Raw genomic sequence first — 15222 nt, 5'->3', positions numbered from 1 at the left:
AAAGCTAAATTTATTGTTTAAATCCAACCCCAAATCCCTAATGCCAATTGTCTTCCTGACTAAATCGCTTTCCTCATTGACTCTTTGTTTTTAAAAGCTTTTCTTTTGAATGGAACTGAATGGAATTGAGTCAAATGAAAAAAACAAATCAAATTAAGTGATGATTAAATATTGCAGGAAAGAATGTATTGGGCGCTGGGGAAAGAAATGAAAATGCAAGCGTCCCATTTTTTTTAAGGAATTAATCATATTATAGGAGAGTGGTGCCCATCTAGAGGTCACTGGTCACTCCAGGCCGTGGGATCTCAGGATCCAGTGACACCCGTGTGCAGTTGGAGCCAGAGGCTTGGGGCCAGGAAGCTCCAGACCTCAGCATGGGCTCTGAGCAATGTCACCAGTGAGGTGCCCGTCAGGGTGTGCCAGCTCCCTTTCCCCTTCCAAGCCCACCCCACCCACCAGGTGGAGGCCAGCGCCCTGGACGGTGGTGGACACCAGGGTCTGTTCTGCCCGCTCTGTGCCCAGGACACTCCGATGTTCAACACCCTCTCACATCGGGTCCCCTCTTCCATTCCGCCCAATTCTCTGCCAAGCCACCCCTCAAATTCAGACCCCCTTTGTCCCCACCAGGACCAAGACAGCCACCTCCTCTTTGGTCTTCTTGCTTCGGGCCTCCCCTTCGGTCCTCCCTGGGACTCTCTAAGAGCTCCTTCTCAGCTGCGTCCACCATTCGACTCCTTCGCACAACGACCCTGAGGGCCGCAGCCACTCACAATGTGGAATCTGAACACGGGGGCCGACGTCAGAGCTCGCAGGGCCACAAACACCTGTTAGTCTGCCTGTCCCCCCACGCTGATCTTCTCCCAGGCCAGGCTGTCATCTTGCTAAGACTGCCACACACTGTCCCGTCCCCCGACTTTTGCTCCCGATGTTCCCTGTGATGCCCTCCCCAGGCCCCTCCTGGTCCTTCCAGCCACAGGCTCTGGGGCAAGTCCCTCTCCTGTCCTGTGAGTCAGCTACGACTAACAGGGCCACAGAGCCTCTGTCACCAAGGCCTCTAGCTCCGAAGGCATGCACATGTCCCTTGATTCCCAGTGCTGATGGCCTGAAATGACCAGTGACCTCCAGATGGACACCTACTAGTCTATAACATGGTGACTACCCAAGAATAAAGAATGAAAGAAAGAAAATGAAAAGATGAGACCGCAAAGCCTTCATTTCTTCACCCACACACTCTTCCCTGGAATATATAGCTAGAGTTTAATTCAACCGGATTTTCATTTACAAACATCCACCTTGCACCAGGCCCTGAGCTGAATCTGAGGGCTTGTGCTCGGGAAGGGGAAGGAGCTCAGAGACAGACATCCTTCAGAGTGGGAGGCGGAATTAGTCAGCCTTTTGTCCCTCTGGTCAAAACACCTGACAATTACAACCTAGAGGAAAGGCTTCTGGCTCATGGCTTCAGAGACTTCAGTCCCTGGTCAGCCAGTCCCGCTGCTCCGGGCCCCAGGTGAGGAGGAACATCATGGCGGAGGGGCGTGGTGGAGGACAGCTGCTCAGCTCACAGCAGCCAGGAAGCAGAGAGAGAGAGAGGGAGGGAGAGAGGAAGGGGCCGGGGACAAAATAGAGTCCCCAAGGGCACGTCCCCTGTGACTCCCTCCCTCCCAAGATGCCCCACGTGCCTACAGTCTCCACCGCCTCCTGGGAGTCCATTCCACTATCGATGGATTAATCCACCGGTGAAGTCAGGGCCCTCCTGGGCCAATCAGTTCCCCAGAGCCCCGCCTCTGGACCTTGCTGCCTTGGGGACCAAGCTGTCAACACATGAGACTTTGGGGGACATTCCAGAACTAAAATGTAACAGATGTTCGGCTCTAAAAGCCACGGTGCTGCAGTGACACTGGCGGTGACTCGGCTCTGGCAGGAATGCTCCTTGATGGAAGAGCCCTTGAGCCGGGGGCGCCAAGGAGGGGGCGGGTCCCTGTTTTCAAGGATCTGCTCTGGTGCTTTGGGTACAGCAGGAGCTCAGTTGATGTTTGCAGAACCCCGAGGTAAGTAAACAGCTTTTCTGAGGCTGCTCTCCCTGCCATTCCCACCCCCCACGAGGAGGCAATCAAGGGCCGAGGCTGGATCACAGCCCTGAGCGCTCGAGGGCTCTTCCAGGCTGGACGCTCTTGACACGTGGAAACCGCGAGGCCAGATGGGCTAAGTGACTTGCCAAGGTCACTCTCTCTGAAGAGGCCAGACTAAGAAACGTCTTGGGACTTGAGTCTTTGGAAAGAAAGAGAAGGAGAAGGCCCAGCTGCACACTAGCTACGAGCCCGGGCTTTGGAGGCCAACCGGCCTGCAGGAGCCCGTGGGCTCTAACCAGCTGGGCAGGCGTGGGCAGGGTCTGTGGCCTCTTTGAGCCTCAGTTTCCTCATTTCTAATTCATCACTCCACAGAGTCCCCACGAGGCTCAAAGGAAATCAAATGAGTTCACACCTGCAAAAGCACTTGGCTCACGGCGGACCAGCGCTGGCTTCCTGTACGCACTGACCTGGAAGCATTCCTCTTCCCCTGCCTGTCCTTCACCCCCGTGAAGGTGACTGAGCATGAAGCCAGGGGCTGGCAGGGGCTCCTCTCTTCCCTTCCAATGGCTTGCACAGGTCCTTTCTGGAACTTTCTGCAGCTCCTTAGCTCTCTGTGTACAGCTTCACAGAGACAGTGATGCGGTGCCCTGTCTGTTCCCCCATGACACAGGCCTTGCTAAGATGGAGACCTGAGTCTCATTCCTCTAGGTGTCCCTGGCTCCCAGAAATGGACGGGGTCCAAAGGGAAGGCCCAGAATGCATTTGCTGGATTGGCTGGTAGGGATGTGCTCTGGACCCACACGGAGGGGCCCAGGGCTTGAGAGGCAGATGGTAACACATTATAGTAAGAGTGTTTTCTGGAAGGCAAGCGTTAGGCTAGATTTGGAGGTCAGACAGGACTGGACCAAGAAGGTCCCACTCAGAAGAATGCTGGTGTCAGCTCCAGCTATGCAGGGTTCATGGGACAGGTGCCTCTACTCCAGGGAGTCCAGCCCAGGGCCTGCAGCTCAGAGCCACATGCCCCATGGCCCCTGTGCTCCCTCTGCCATGGAGGATGAGACTGGAGCCCAGTGTTCTCTTCGGCAGCCTGGCCTTGGCTGGGGTCCACAGCCTGGGGGTTGGTGTCTGTGTGAGTACAGCTGGGTGTGTACAGGTGTCTTGGTGCCTGAGTGGAGGTGGAGACAGGTGTGTGGCTCAGCACAAGTGGAGGAGCATTGGAAGAACTGACTCCAGCAACCACACTGAGTGCTGGTGCCTGTGTACACCACGCCCTTTATCCTCCGCATTTTACAGCTGAGGCAGCTGGGGCCCACAGTGGCCACCCAGTCATCGGGTTGGAAAGCTGGACTTGAACCCAGGTGGTTTGGCTCCAGTGGGTACACGCTTAACACCAAGCCACCCATAGTAAGCTCCGTGTGCGAGCGCAGCATGAGAGCAGATGAGTTTGCTTGGAATGGTGCTTGGGGGTGTAAGTGCAGCAGGTGTGGTGTAGGTGTGGGTGCAGGTGTGGTGCAGGTGTGCACGCTGGGCTAGGCTGGGTACCACATACAGAGCTGAGCACTCATGCTGCAGGGGCTTGGGTGGGAGTGTGGGGTAGGTGTGAGGCAGGCGTGAGGAGGGCTGAGATTGAGCTCGGTGTGCGACTGTGGTGCCTCAGGGGGAGGGGTGTGACCGTGAGGGCGAGCAGGTGTGACAGGTGAAGCTGGGCATGGATGGGGACAGTCTTTTTCCAGGGGTGGCTGTGTTGGGCGAGCAGGTCGGAGCTCCACCCTCCACTCCCCCGCCGGGCCCTGTCACTCACCTGTGCTGTCGTCATAGACCACGGTGGCTGACCGCCACTTGAGGTACTGGACCAGGTCGAGGATGGCGTGGCTGAGAGAGGCGTAGTCGGGGTAGAGGTTCACGTAGAAGGTGTCCTTGTTGTCCAGCGGGTGGTGCTTCCAGCGCAGCTGGATGTGGGGCACCTCCAGGGCATTGCAGATGGACTGGACAGCATTGGTGCAGGAGCCCTGCGATGGCCCGAAGATGGCCACCACGCCCAGGGCCAGCTGGTCACAGGCTGCAGGAGAGGGGAGGGCAGCACCGGGGTCAGCGCTGGGGGTCATGGGCCCGGGAGGCAGTGACTTGGACCATCCCATAAACCTGTGGGGAAAACAGGGGGGCCCCCTTGGAGGGCAGACAACGGAGCAGCATCCCCGGCTCTCGTGGGAAACCGAGGAGCAAGCAGAGTGAAGCAGGTCCTGGCTGGTGCGGCTCAAGCTCCACCCTCCAGCCCCGACCTTCCCTAAGGCCTGGCCTGGACGGCTCCCCTCTTCCCCAACGTCACCGTTCGGACGCTAGGATGCATCTCAGATCAACATGTCCAAGCATACCCCCTCTTCTCCTCCCAGCCTCCCCGAATCAGCAAAGGGCACCCCCACTGTCCCACGCCCTCAGGCCAAAAGCCCTGACTTGTTGTGATACTGGTCCTTCTCTGGCATCCCATGCCCCACCCCAGTCCGTCAGCTCCGGCCGCTTCACCTTTGAAACACACCGCCATCTGACCACCTCTGCTCCAGCCCACTCCCACAACTGTCCCAGCTGCCACCATCATTCATGAGATTTATGGCGGAAGCTCAGTCATCCTCCCCGCTGTCCCTTCTGCAGCTAGTGTGAGCCCTTCATGAACACGCAGTGGGTGACGTCACTCCTTTGCTCCAAGGGTTCCCAACCCATGCAATGTCAATACCAAAATCCTTCCAGAATCTATAGAAGACCTACTTACTTCAGCTCGTCCCCCTCCCTGTCCCCATGACCACTGCCACCTCTCTGACTTTGTCTTTCATCCTTTTCTCCTCACTTCAAAACACTGAAGCCCCTCTGGCTTCCATGATGATCCCCAGACACAGTGAGCACTAGGCGCCTCAGGGCCTTTGCACTCGCTGTTCCTCTAGCTAGAATATCCCCTAAGATATCCACATGACTCTGTCTCTCCTTTCCGTCAGATCTCTGCGTTTGTGTGTCTTATTAAGGAGACCATCACTGCCCAAACCTGCAATACCAAGTCCAGTCCTAGCACACTAAGTGCCCTGTGACCCTGCTCTATTTCTTTATTAAATGATCACCAGAATTTGTTCATTGGTTGGCTTTCTCCTCCTGCTAGGTTGTAAGCTCCAAAGAGGCATTGGCATGATCTGTGTTGTTTATTGCCGACCCACAGTGCTTCACCAACATCGGAACCCTGAATGGATGCTGAATTGGTGCCTTCAAACAGTTCATGCTCTGCAGAGGCCCAGGGGCCCACACAGGTCAGACAGCAGATGCTTTGCGCTTGTTTGGGATGGTCCTATATCCCTGGGCTCAGACGAGCATCAAATGAGCAGACCCGGAACAGCGGGGGCGCAGGGCAGGGATTTTACTAAAAGATCTGCATAAAGGGGGCCTCTTGGGTACACTCGGGGAGGGGGCCCTCCAGGTCCTAGAGCCAAAGTACCACTGGAGATCCTGGGCCACGGGGCTAAATATTTAAATGGGAGTCAAGCTAACCACTGTTAAGCAAAATGTGTCCTTTCCCCTATCTTGAGAAATGTGCCTTCTGAGCAGCTTGCAAGGTCAGGTGGGAAAGGAGACGTCTCCCATACAATGGTGTGGAAAGAGGTGGCCTCTGGTCCCCCGCCTGCCCCTTCTGTTTTACCACCGGCTCCATCCTGAATCACAGGGGCCTCTCTCCCTCCATGTGGACATCCAGCCTTCCCATCCATCACCGTCTGCACCTCTGCCGACAGCTGTCCCTTGCTCACCCCTGGGCCCAGAAGCTCAGCCCTGGAAGCTTGGCTCCTCCCCCTGGAGAATGGACCTAGGCCAGAGGGTCATGCCCTGGAACTGGGCTCAGGACCATCTGAGCAAGAAATTCAGGGCTCTAGATACTTAGAGCAAAGTCTAGAAGGCTCCTGGTGGGCGAGTTACCGTGGTCCCACTGACCCTGTCTTGGGAGAAGAGGCCAATCGCAGGGGAGAGTGTGGCCCTCCAAAGCACAAAGAGGTACCAAGGGACCCAGGGACCCAGGGTAGATTAGAATTCAGCAGAAAGGGTGCTACATTCACCGCCCCTGCTGCCTCCTGGGCATGGGAGGCATAATACAAAATGAGAGGCATTATACAATATTTTTTCTGAAATTCCAACTTCTCCCAAGGATGTTGGAGACCACCATCTGGGGCCCAGGAGAACGCAGAGCGGTGTGGGAGGAGCCAGTGCCGTGGGGAGTCTTGGAATCACCGGACGTGGGCCGGAGAGCAGTGAGTCAGCACAGAGGGCGACCAGGGCTCCTTGTGTCCAAGGCCAAGTGCAGGGAGAGGACACGCCCCAGTCAGAGGGTGCCTCCTGGCGCTCTGCGGTCCTGGGCCTGGAGGCCAGGCCAGAGGAGCACCCTTTGTCCCTGCCCGAGCCTCAGGCAGCCAGCACACGTGTGGGCAGTGTGTGGGCACGTGAGCGACGATCCCCAGGGAGAACAAGGGCCCCAGACGCCGAGCTCTGGCTTCGCTGGCCAGCTGTCAAACTTGGGGACAGTTCTCTTTGCAGTCTCCCTTCGCAGGGAGGCGGCCCCAGCTCTCAGCTGTTCCTGCTCCTCCTTGTAAGTGTGCGGAGCCCCGGCCTCTCCACCCTGTCACCTTCGGAGTAGGAGCTCCCTGGGGGAAGAGGCCTCTTGTGACTACCTCTAGCTACAGACACTGGATACCAAGAGGGAGGAGATGGTGACAAGGACTAAGTGACAGCCCTCACTCAGGCTGGGCCACATGGGCCCCTTACCAAATTGTGCCTTTCCTGTTCCCCATCTTACCTCTCTGTCCCCGTTTCTGTCCCAGCACTTCCTGTCTCTATTCTGTTTTCCTGAGGGCTCTTCATTCTGAACACGTGATGCGATGGCTGTGGTCTCCCTCGCTCCCTCTGCCACTTCTAGAACCTTCCTGCTGGATTTCACCCATTCATCCGTGCCCTGGAGCCGCCAGGCACATCTGCCCACCTCTCCTGCCTTGCACAAGCCTCCCGCAGCGCCCTCCCCAGGCCCCGCCCGCATCCTGTTTGAGGGGGTGGAAGGCCCAGGTGACAGGTGTGGTGATGCGGGGGCATCAGGGTGACCTCGGAGAGGGTTTTGATTTTGATGTTGAGGGTTAGGATAATGACGTGATGGAGAAGACCCATCATGAGGCTGGAGACAATAATAATGACAGCCTCCATGACGGGGAAATTGACAGGGACTCTGTGACAGCCACGTGGGATACTGTTGTCAATGTTGGTGTCGTCAAAGACGTCAACGCTGTCACAGCGGTGGCGATGACAGCAGTGGCCGTGACGACAGTGGCCGTGACGATAGTGATGGTGATAGGATGTGGTGACACTGGTGACAGTACCAGTGGGATGGAGACTGCGGATGATGACGACGGTCGTGGTGGTGATGGTGATGTTGGCGTTGGTTCCAATGGAGGTGATGACACTTTGACAGTGTTGATGAGGTGGGTGAGGAGGAAGGTATGGCCCATGACGGTGACAGAGATGATAACGTCAGAAAGAATGGTCATGTTGGAGTTGATGGGGATGGTGGCTGTTGCTGTCACGCAGCGATGGAGAAGATGACAGCAGGGTAGCGTGGTGGCACTGGTGTCAAGAATGCAGGTGACGTCGTCGTCATTGGCTGGCAACAGTCAGTGTGGGGCTGACCTATGGGTGTCGACAGTGGTGACCACCCTGGTGATACGATGGTGCTGCCCATGCTGGGTTTCCTTCTGAGATGTGGTGGGAGACGTCGGTCCTGCATCCACTCTCTTCTCCACTTCCCTTTCCCCGTCCTCTCTAGTTCCTTCTGTCCTCCGAGGCTCTCCCAGCCGGGGAAATAACTGCTACCCCACAGGACCAGGGCAAGGGTTGCAGCAGCTGCTGCCACAGCCACAGCTTTCCCCTCCAGATGTTTCCAGGGCAGCAGCCAACCCTGGTTCTGGCAGCCCCGAGCGCACACTGCAGTAATTACATTATTTGTGGCTTCAATTTGGAGTCCATTTTCTGGTCATTTTACAGTAACTCAGGGGTTCACAGTCATCGCAGGAGTCCGCAGCCTGAATGCACCCCCTCCCCTTTTCCATGGCGATTATAGTTATAGCAAAAATTATCCCAATCAATTTATGTCTTAAAAGGAATTGAGCAGCCCAGAGCAGAAGTGAAGGCCCAGGAGCCTGGAGAGCTCCGGTCGATTCCAGGCCCGCTCCGGTCAGACTTGGACGAAAACACAGACGCTCTCTGGGTTTCTGGCTCAGAGGCCGCTGGGCAGTCAGTCATCTTTTAATTTTCCACAAAACATTTCAAAATAAAGACAATAAGTGAAAGTCCCTTTTGATTGGGAACAGCCTCCTGGGTCTCATGCGGCAGGGGGAGGGCTGATTCATCCAGAGCTGGTGGGGCAGGCAGTGCCAGGCTCTGAGCCTCTGTGTCCCCTCACCCCACGTGGCCTGAGGTGGCTGGATTCAGCTGGGGAGAGACAGCAGTGACAGGAACATCCATGTAGGGAAAATGAATTATCACTAGATTAATCAGAATCAGGCCCCAGTGCCCTCCCTGGGAAGAGTCCTAACGCTGCTCCTGAGAAACACAACTTTAAAAACCAAAGATCAAAAGAAAAAATAAAGATCACAGGAACATGCTGCTCCCTGAGGGACGGAGGTGCCCCGTGGGAGCACTGTCCAAGAGGAGAAGTTCCTCTGGGGTCCCACGGCATTGCCTGCATCCACATCAGAAGGGCGTCCTCTGAAACTTATTTTTAAAAACTGAGATGCGGCACAAGATTGTAAAGTGAGCTCACCGTAAACACGCAACGTGTATGAACTTTGACATAGCACTGCGCTCATCGGTCGTGTCCTCGTGGATCCTGAGCCACCTAGATCAGGATGCGGCACATCTTCAACACCCCAGAGGGTTCTCTCCTGCCTGCATCCAGGCAAAATCCAGAGCACACACTCCTCCCCCTACCAAGGACCCACTTTTCTTTTATTCCACATTATATTTGCAAGCTTCATCCATGATGTTCCGTGTAGTAGAAGTTTGTTCTTTTTTATTCTTGATTATAATTCCTTTATATAACCAGACCCCAGTATTTCCATCCTCCTGTGGATGGGCCCTTAACTTATTTCTGAAGCAGCTAGAAACAGCTTCCTAGGCAAAAGGTTTGCACGATACTGCCCAACGGTTCTGCAGAGAAGCACAAGTTTTCTCTTCCACCAGCATTGAATAGGAAAACGTACCACTCCCCACCTCCACCTCCCATCACACCCGGAAGATCAAGTGGCCACAGATCATAGAGCTAAGAATGAAAGTTAAAAACAACAGAGCTGCTAGAAGAAAACAGGAAAGAATGTCTTCAGGACCTCGGGGCAGACAAAGACTTCCCCAACAGACACAAAAGACCTTAACCAGAAGGGAAAATGTTAATAAACGGGACTTCTTTAAATTAAAACTTTGCTCCTTAACAGGTATCACTAAGCCATGTAAAGGCAAGCCCGTGTCCCATGGCTGTATTACACATAGCCCCGACAAAGGACTCTTACTGAGAACACGTAAAGAGCTCCTAGAAACCAGTAAGAAAGTGACAAGCAACTCAGTTTACAAAAAGTAGTTGGAAAGAAAGAAAAAAAATGAAAGAGAAAAGTTGTTGAAGGGCTGCGGGTGTGGCCTGGTGACAGAGTACCTGCTTGGCATGCATGGGGTTCTATGTTTGATCCCCTGCACTGCAAACAAACAAACAAACAAACAAAAAACCAAAAACAAAAACAAAAAAGTGAGTAGTTCCCAAAAGCATTTTCCAGAAAGAGAATATCTGAATGTTTGCAGGGAGGGAGGGAAGAAGTGGTGGGGAGTGATACGGGCCAAATTACACTGTGACATTGTGGGCCTGTACAGATAGGTAATAACAAATCCCACCACTATGTGCAACTATCATGCACCAGTAAAAAATATGAGGGGGAAGAATGAATATTCAATTGACCTATTAATATAAGAAAAAATACTCCACCTCTTTAATCATCAGGAAAAATAGAAAATAAAACCACTCCGAGATAACCATTTCATAAACCACCAGAACAGCCAAAGTCTAAAAATAAACCGACTTCGCCCAGCGTGAGCAGGAACTAACCCCCTGCAGAAAACCCCTCGGCTGGACCTGTGCGCGTCCTAGGGCCCTGCACTTCCACTCCCAAATTCACGCCCAGCAAATGTGAGGACATGTGTGCACCCAAAGACACCCACCAGGACGCCCACGGCAGACCACACAGAGTCGCCCCACGGGGGACACGTGGAAGGGGCTACAAAGGGGAAGGGGGTTTTAACCCACGTGGTGCATCGAAGCTTGACCCAGGGGTGGTGATGCTGTCTGAGCTGGCTTGAGCAGGTTTGTCTCTTATAACCAAAGGCTCCTGGGCCCAGCCGGGGCTCCACCCCCCTTTCCTGCACCCACTGGCTGATCTAGCCACCTCGGCCCTGCCCACTCTGGGATCCCCAACACCTGGCACAGGTGGACGCTGGCTGGCGAGGATTTCTCAAGTGTGTAAACTGGCCTCCTTCAAATGACAGGATTCCCACTCTGCTCTCTGCATGGGCCCTCGCAGCCCTCCTTCCCACCATCCTTCAAAGTGCAACTCAGCATCTCCTCCTCCAGGAAGTCCTCCTGCCCTGCTACCACACCCCTGTGGGCTTCCCCTGCCTTCAGGCGGGTCTAGCCACCGACTCTGCTTCCTACCCTCCCGGGTGGGACCTGTGGAGGGCAAAGCCTTGCTTCCTGCAGGGATCAGAAGGAGGAGTTTTGATTAAGGGAGTTTCACACTCTGGGAATCCATTCATTTTTGCATCAGACAAAAATACCAACATTGCTTTTGTGCCTCCTGTGTGCAGGCTGACGGGAGGCCGTGTAGTGGAACGGGGAAAAGACAGGCTAAGGGATGAGATGGACACCCTGCCCGCTGCATCCCTCACACACACCCAGTCAGGACTGTGGAAGAAAAGCCCAGGGTGTTATGAATGTGAAAGGAGACTGACCTCTGCTTGGGAAGTGTCCGAGGAGAAGAAGGAGTAGATAGCTAAGGGCAGGGCAGGAGTGAGGAGGGGGTGAAAGAATTATAAGCAGAGGAAACAGCATGTGCAGAGGCCCGGAGATGGAATGTATGGCTAGAATCTAGAACCCAGAGTTTAGGAGAGAGAGTGGCCCAGATGGGGCTGGAAGGTCAGGTTGGAACCTTGATGAGGTCTGATGATGGGAAGGGGACCCATTCAAGGTTTTAGGCAAGTAAGTCATGTGACCTGGTATAGGGTGGGAAAGGGCTGTGGCTTTGGTCACTTGGGAGCCTAGGGCTGGACTTGTAGGAGCTGGGGGCTTTTGTCTGTGGCCTGCTGCAGGCAACCTGTTCCATGTGGGGTGGGACCATACATTCTGGGAGGAAACCCTCCCGGCGGGCTCTGAGACCCTGCCCTGGCCCCCTCCTGGCTGGGAGCCCCCTGTGTGGAGCTGCAGGGTACCACTAAGGTACCACTAAGGAGGCATCATGTTATTTTCGTGATTTTTAGAAAAACTGGATTGAAGACTCAACCTCGCCCTTTGGGCTGGCTGTGCCCACGTGGGCCTCTGTGTTCTGACTGCAGGCATTTGTTCTGTGTCCTGACCTTTTTATGGAGCCGTTTTAGTTGAATGTAGTCATTTTCTAGCCGGAGGAGGCTGGGCAGAGGGTGGCAGCGTGGACTCTCAGCAGGGAGGTGGATACTTGGCTGCGCAGCACTGGCTGCAGGGCATGCTGGGAAGGGAGCAGGAGGACTCGGGCAGGGAGGAGGGCTGATGGGCAGAGCGCAGCTCTTCCAGGCTGACCCGCGTGGGGAGCCTCTGGTCTGGTGTAGGCTGGCTCTGAGATTCCAAGACAGGGACAGTAACTGTGCTCCACGTCCGTCAGGGAGCCTTGGACCTTCCACACAGAAGGCAAGAGGAGCAGGCAGGCAGGTGGGGTCCAGTCACGGAAAAGCCCTGACCTGATGCTCAGCGCGTAGAGGGCAAGGGAGCCGAGCTTAACCAGAGCAATACCTGGTGTAACTATGGTGACAGACACTTCCCTGAACGCTTGGGAGGTGCACCCATTTCACAGATGAGGAAGGTCCAAGGTCACACAGCTACAGTCCAGGCAATCTGGCTCCAAAGCCGGGCTATGCTCCCCTCTGGCTGAGATGCTCACCCCATAATCGGGCTTTGGAAAATGGATGCAGCAGAAGGGAGAATCTAGACAGGTCTGCACCCGTGAGTCCAGGAGACGGAGTGCCCTGGATTGGAATACAATCGTCCTTGACTACACCCTGGGAGCTCTTTAGAAAGGCCAGGATCTCCTGTGGGTGGTCCCAGTCTGTCCAAAATGCATGGATGATGCTGTCCCGTAAGCTTGGCTGACAGAGGCGCTGGGCAATGATGGCTCCCGTGCCTCGAGCCCATGTCATTCATTCAGTGGTTCATTCAACCGTCATTGCACTGAGCCACTACTACATGCCGGTCTTATGGGTGCCAGGGCATCGTGTCAATTATCAAGAGAGGGTCTTCTTTTCAGTGGTACTGGGGAAAATGGGAAAGACGTTAAATACACATTTATAGAGCTAAAAATTGTGATAAGGGCTTTGAAGACGGAAAGCAGGGGGCCGTGATATCCTATTCCAGGAAGGGTGACCTAGTCATTTTGGGAATGAGATTCCTTAGGCTTGAGAATTTTAAGCAGAATTACATGGAAATCGGGAGTTCTATGGAAGCTATTTCCAGAGTTCTCTAAGCCTTGAAGTTATATTTGAATTAAATATATATGTAAAAATACAGTTCATCTCTGCCGCTTCCCTTGACATTCGTGGGAATTGGTTCCAGGACCCCCTGAGGAAACCCAAATCTGCAGATGCTCAAGTCTTTTCTCTAAGTTGGCACAGTATCTGCATATATCCTACCCACATCCTCCCAGATACTTTAAGTCAACTCTAGATGACTTGTAATACCCAGCACAATGTAAATACTACGTGAATAGTTGTCACACCGAACTGTTTAGGAAAACAATGACAAGAAAAAAAATCTGCCTGTGTTCAGTAGAGATGCAATTGGCTTTTTTTTTTTTTTCCCTTGGATGTTTTTGATCTGTGGTTGGTTGTCCTATGGATACGGAGCCATTGTCAATGAGGAGGCCAATGGTGTGTGTGTGTGAGGGGGTGGGCATTAGTTGTGTGTGTGTGTGTGTTTTAGTAGTAACAAAGAGCACGCTGCTTCTCCGTTGGGTGTTGATAACTCACCTTCCTTGGGCATTTGAGGACCTGGAGTCCCTGGAATTTATTTTTAATGTGCCTCCTAATTAGGAGAGATGCAGCACCACGTTTGTTTGTATTTTACTCTTAAAAATTCAGATGTGGGAGACTCTTTAATTGGATTTACTACAACTTTTTTTTTTATCATTTAGGATTTTCTTGTTCTTATGCAGTCAAAACAAATTTAGAGAAAACCCTGAATAATGAGGTCCCACGTCAGACCTCCTCTGGGGTCAGGTGGCCGCAGGCACTGAAGCAGCCGTGTTGTTTTTCTTGTCTTTTTTTTTTTTTTTTTTACAGCAAATAGATGTTGCGCGTTTGAAACTGCAGATTATCTGTTTTATACGTATTTCCCATGTTGCTATTTTTGGGTGGGATTTTAAGGAAAGACAGCAGTTTTCCGAGCAAGGTGACTCTGGTTCATAAGGATAGATTGTCTACTCGAAGTAACTAAAAGGGAGGGTCTTTTTTCTTGTTTTGAGGCATCGGGGCTGGAAGCCAGGGCCTCACAAAGGCCCGACCAGCACTGGGCCTCTGAACTACATCCCTGGCCCCAAAGGGAGAGTTGTGAATGTTCCCACCACAAAGAAATGATAAATGCTTGCCCTGAAAGTACGCTAACACTCTGATCTGATCATATCGCAATGCATCCATGTATCAAAACATCATGCTGTACCCGTAAATATCTACAAGTATTATTTATCGGTTCGAAATAAAATAAAATGGAAAAGAAACAAATTAGAAAGCGTCGGCTTTGGTGCGGATGGTGCTGGAGGCCTGGGCGCATGGCCTCCCCGCTGCTACCTCTTAGGCCCCTGCCCTCACCTGGGATGCCTCTCATAGGGCCTCTCACCTGCTCCTCACCCACCCTCTGTGGCCTCCCCCTCCCTCCCAGCCCCTGATGGTGGCCTGAGTTGGTAGACAGCAGCTTGAGTGGAACTGGGACTGACAGGACCCCGGACCAGGTGGGAAAGCTGCAGGTCCTCACCCCTGGCTGAGCTCTGGCCCAGCCCCAGGTGGGAAGAGGACATCAGGGGCAGCTCACTCACCCTTCTTGGTGGCCTCAAAGCTGTCGTGGAAGTGAATCCTCTGGATGTCGTAGGTCAGGGTGGTGTTGGGCAGCAGGGTTCTGTTCCTGTTGATGATGTTGGCGGAAAATCGGAAGGCGTGCTCCTCGGCGTTCATGACCTGGGCGTTGGGGCCGTCTGCATACTCGAAGATTCCTCCTGGGAGAGATAGTAGAACTGTGTGGCGGGGAGGAGGGACAGCATCCAGCAAAGCTGCTAGGCTCAGAGGGTCTCCAGGACAAGGTCCCCCCACCCAGTGTTCAGTAACCTCCCAGAGAACTGCCGCAGAGACAAACTGTGCCGGGGGACAGGATTTATGAAAATCCTCCTGGTTCATGTCACCCCACTAGCAAATTCCTGATCACACAGAGCCGAAAGGGGCCAAAATAATCAACTTATTAATATTGCTATGAAAAATTCTCGATAGAGTTCTGGCAAGTATAATCTACCAGAATATCACTAGGATAACTACCATGACCATTCCAGAAATGTAAGACCGGTTCAATATCAAGAAATCCATGACTATCATTCCACCACATCAATAGTTCAAAGGAGGGGAAAAAAAGATAATCAACTTACAAAATGCAGGAAGGCATTTGAAAAAATCCAATATCTACTGCTATTAAGAACGTTTGATAAAATAGCGCCAGAAAGACACTTTCTTGAAGCACCTTTAGCTCATATCAGCCTTTAATATCACACTAACTAGTATCTAGTGAAACACTGGAGGCATTCTTGTTAAAAGGGGGAAAAAAAGAAAAAAG

The 15222-nt window shown here is 53.3% G+C and overlaps 1 protein-coding gene across 2 annotated transcripts in view; it reads right to left on the bottom strand.

Annotated features, from left to right (window-relative positions):
• Positions 1-14926, bottom strand: part of Grik3 (glutamate ionotropic receptor kainate type subunit 3) — a 104141-nt gene extending 89215 nt beyond the window's left edge. For both annotated transcript variants that reach the window (XR_007352102.1, XM_015484746.2), the window contains exons 1-2: positions 14441-14926; positions 3871-4128 (exon numbers count right to left, since the gene is read on the bottom strand). Coding sequence is in view for 1 of the 2 variants with exons in the window: in XM_015484746.2 (XP_015340232.2) it covers positions 3871-4128; positions 14441-14795 (613 nt within the window). In the remaining variant the exon portion in view is untranslated. The remainder of the gene's footprint in view (positions 1-3870; positions 4129-14440) is intronic.
• Between the last annotated feature and the right edge of the window lie 296 nt (positions 14927-15222).

Source organism: Marmota marmota, unplaced genomic scaffold (assembly GCF_001458135.2).
Source record: "Marmota marmota marmota unplaced genomic scaffold, marMar, whole genome shotgun sequence".
NCBI classification, from domain to species: Eukaryota; Metazoa; Chordata; class Mammalia; order Rodentia; family Sciuridae; genus Marmota; species Marmota marmota.
The sequence above is the reverse complement of the archived record's forward strand: the minus strand, read 5'-3'. Positions and strand labels throughout refer to the sequence as shown.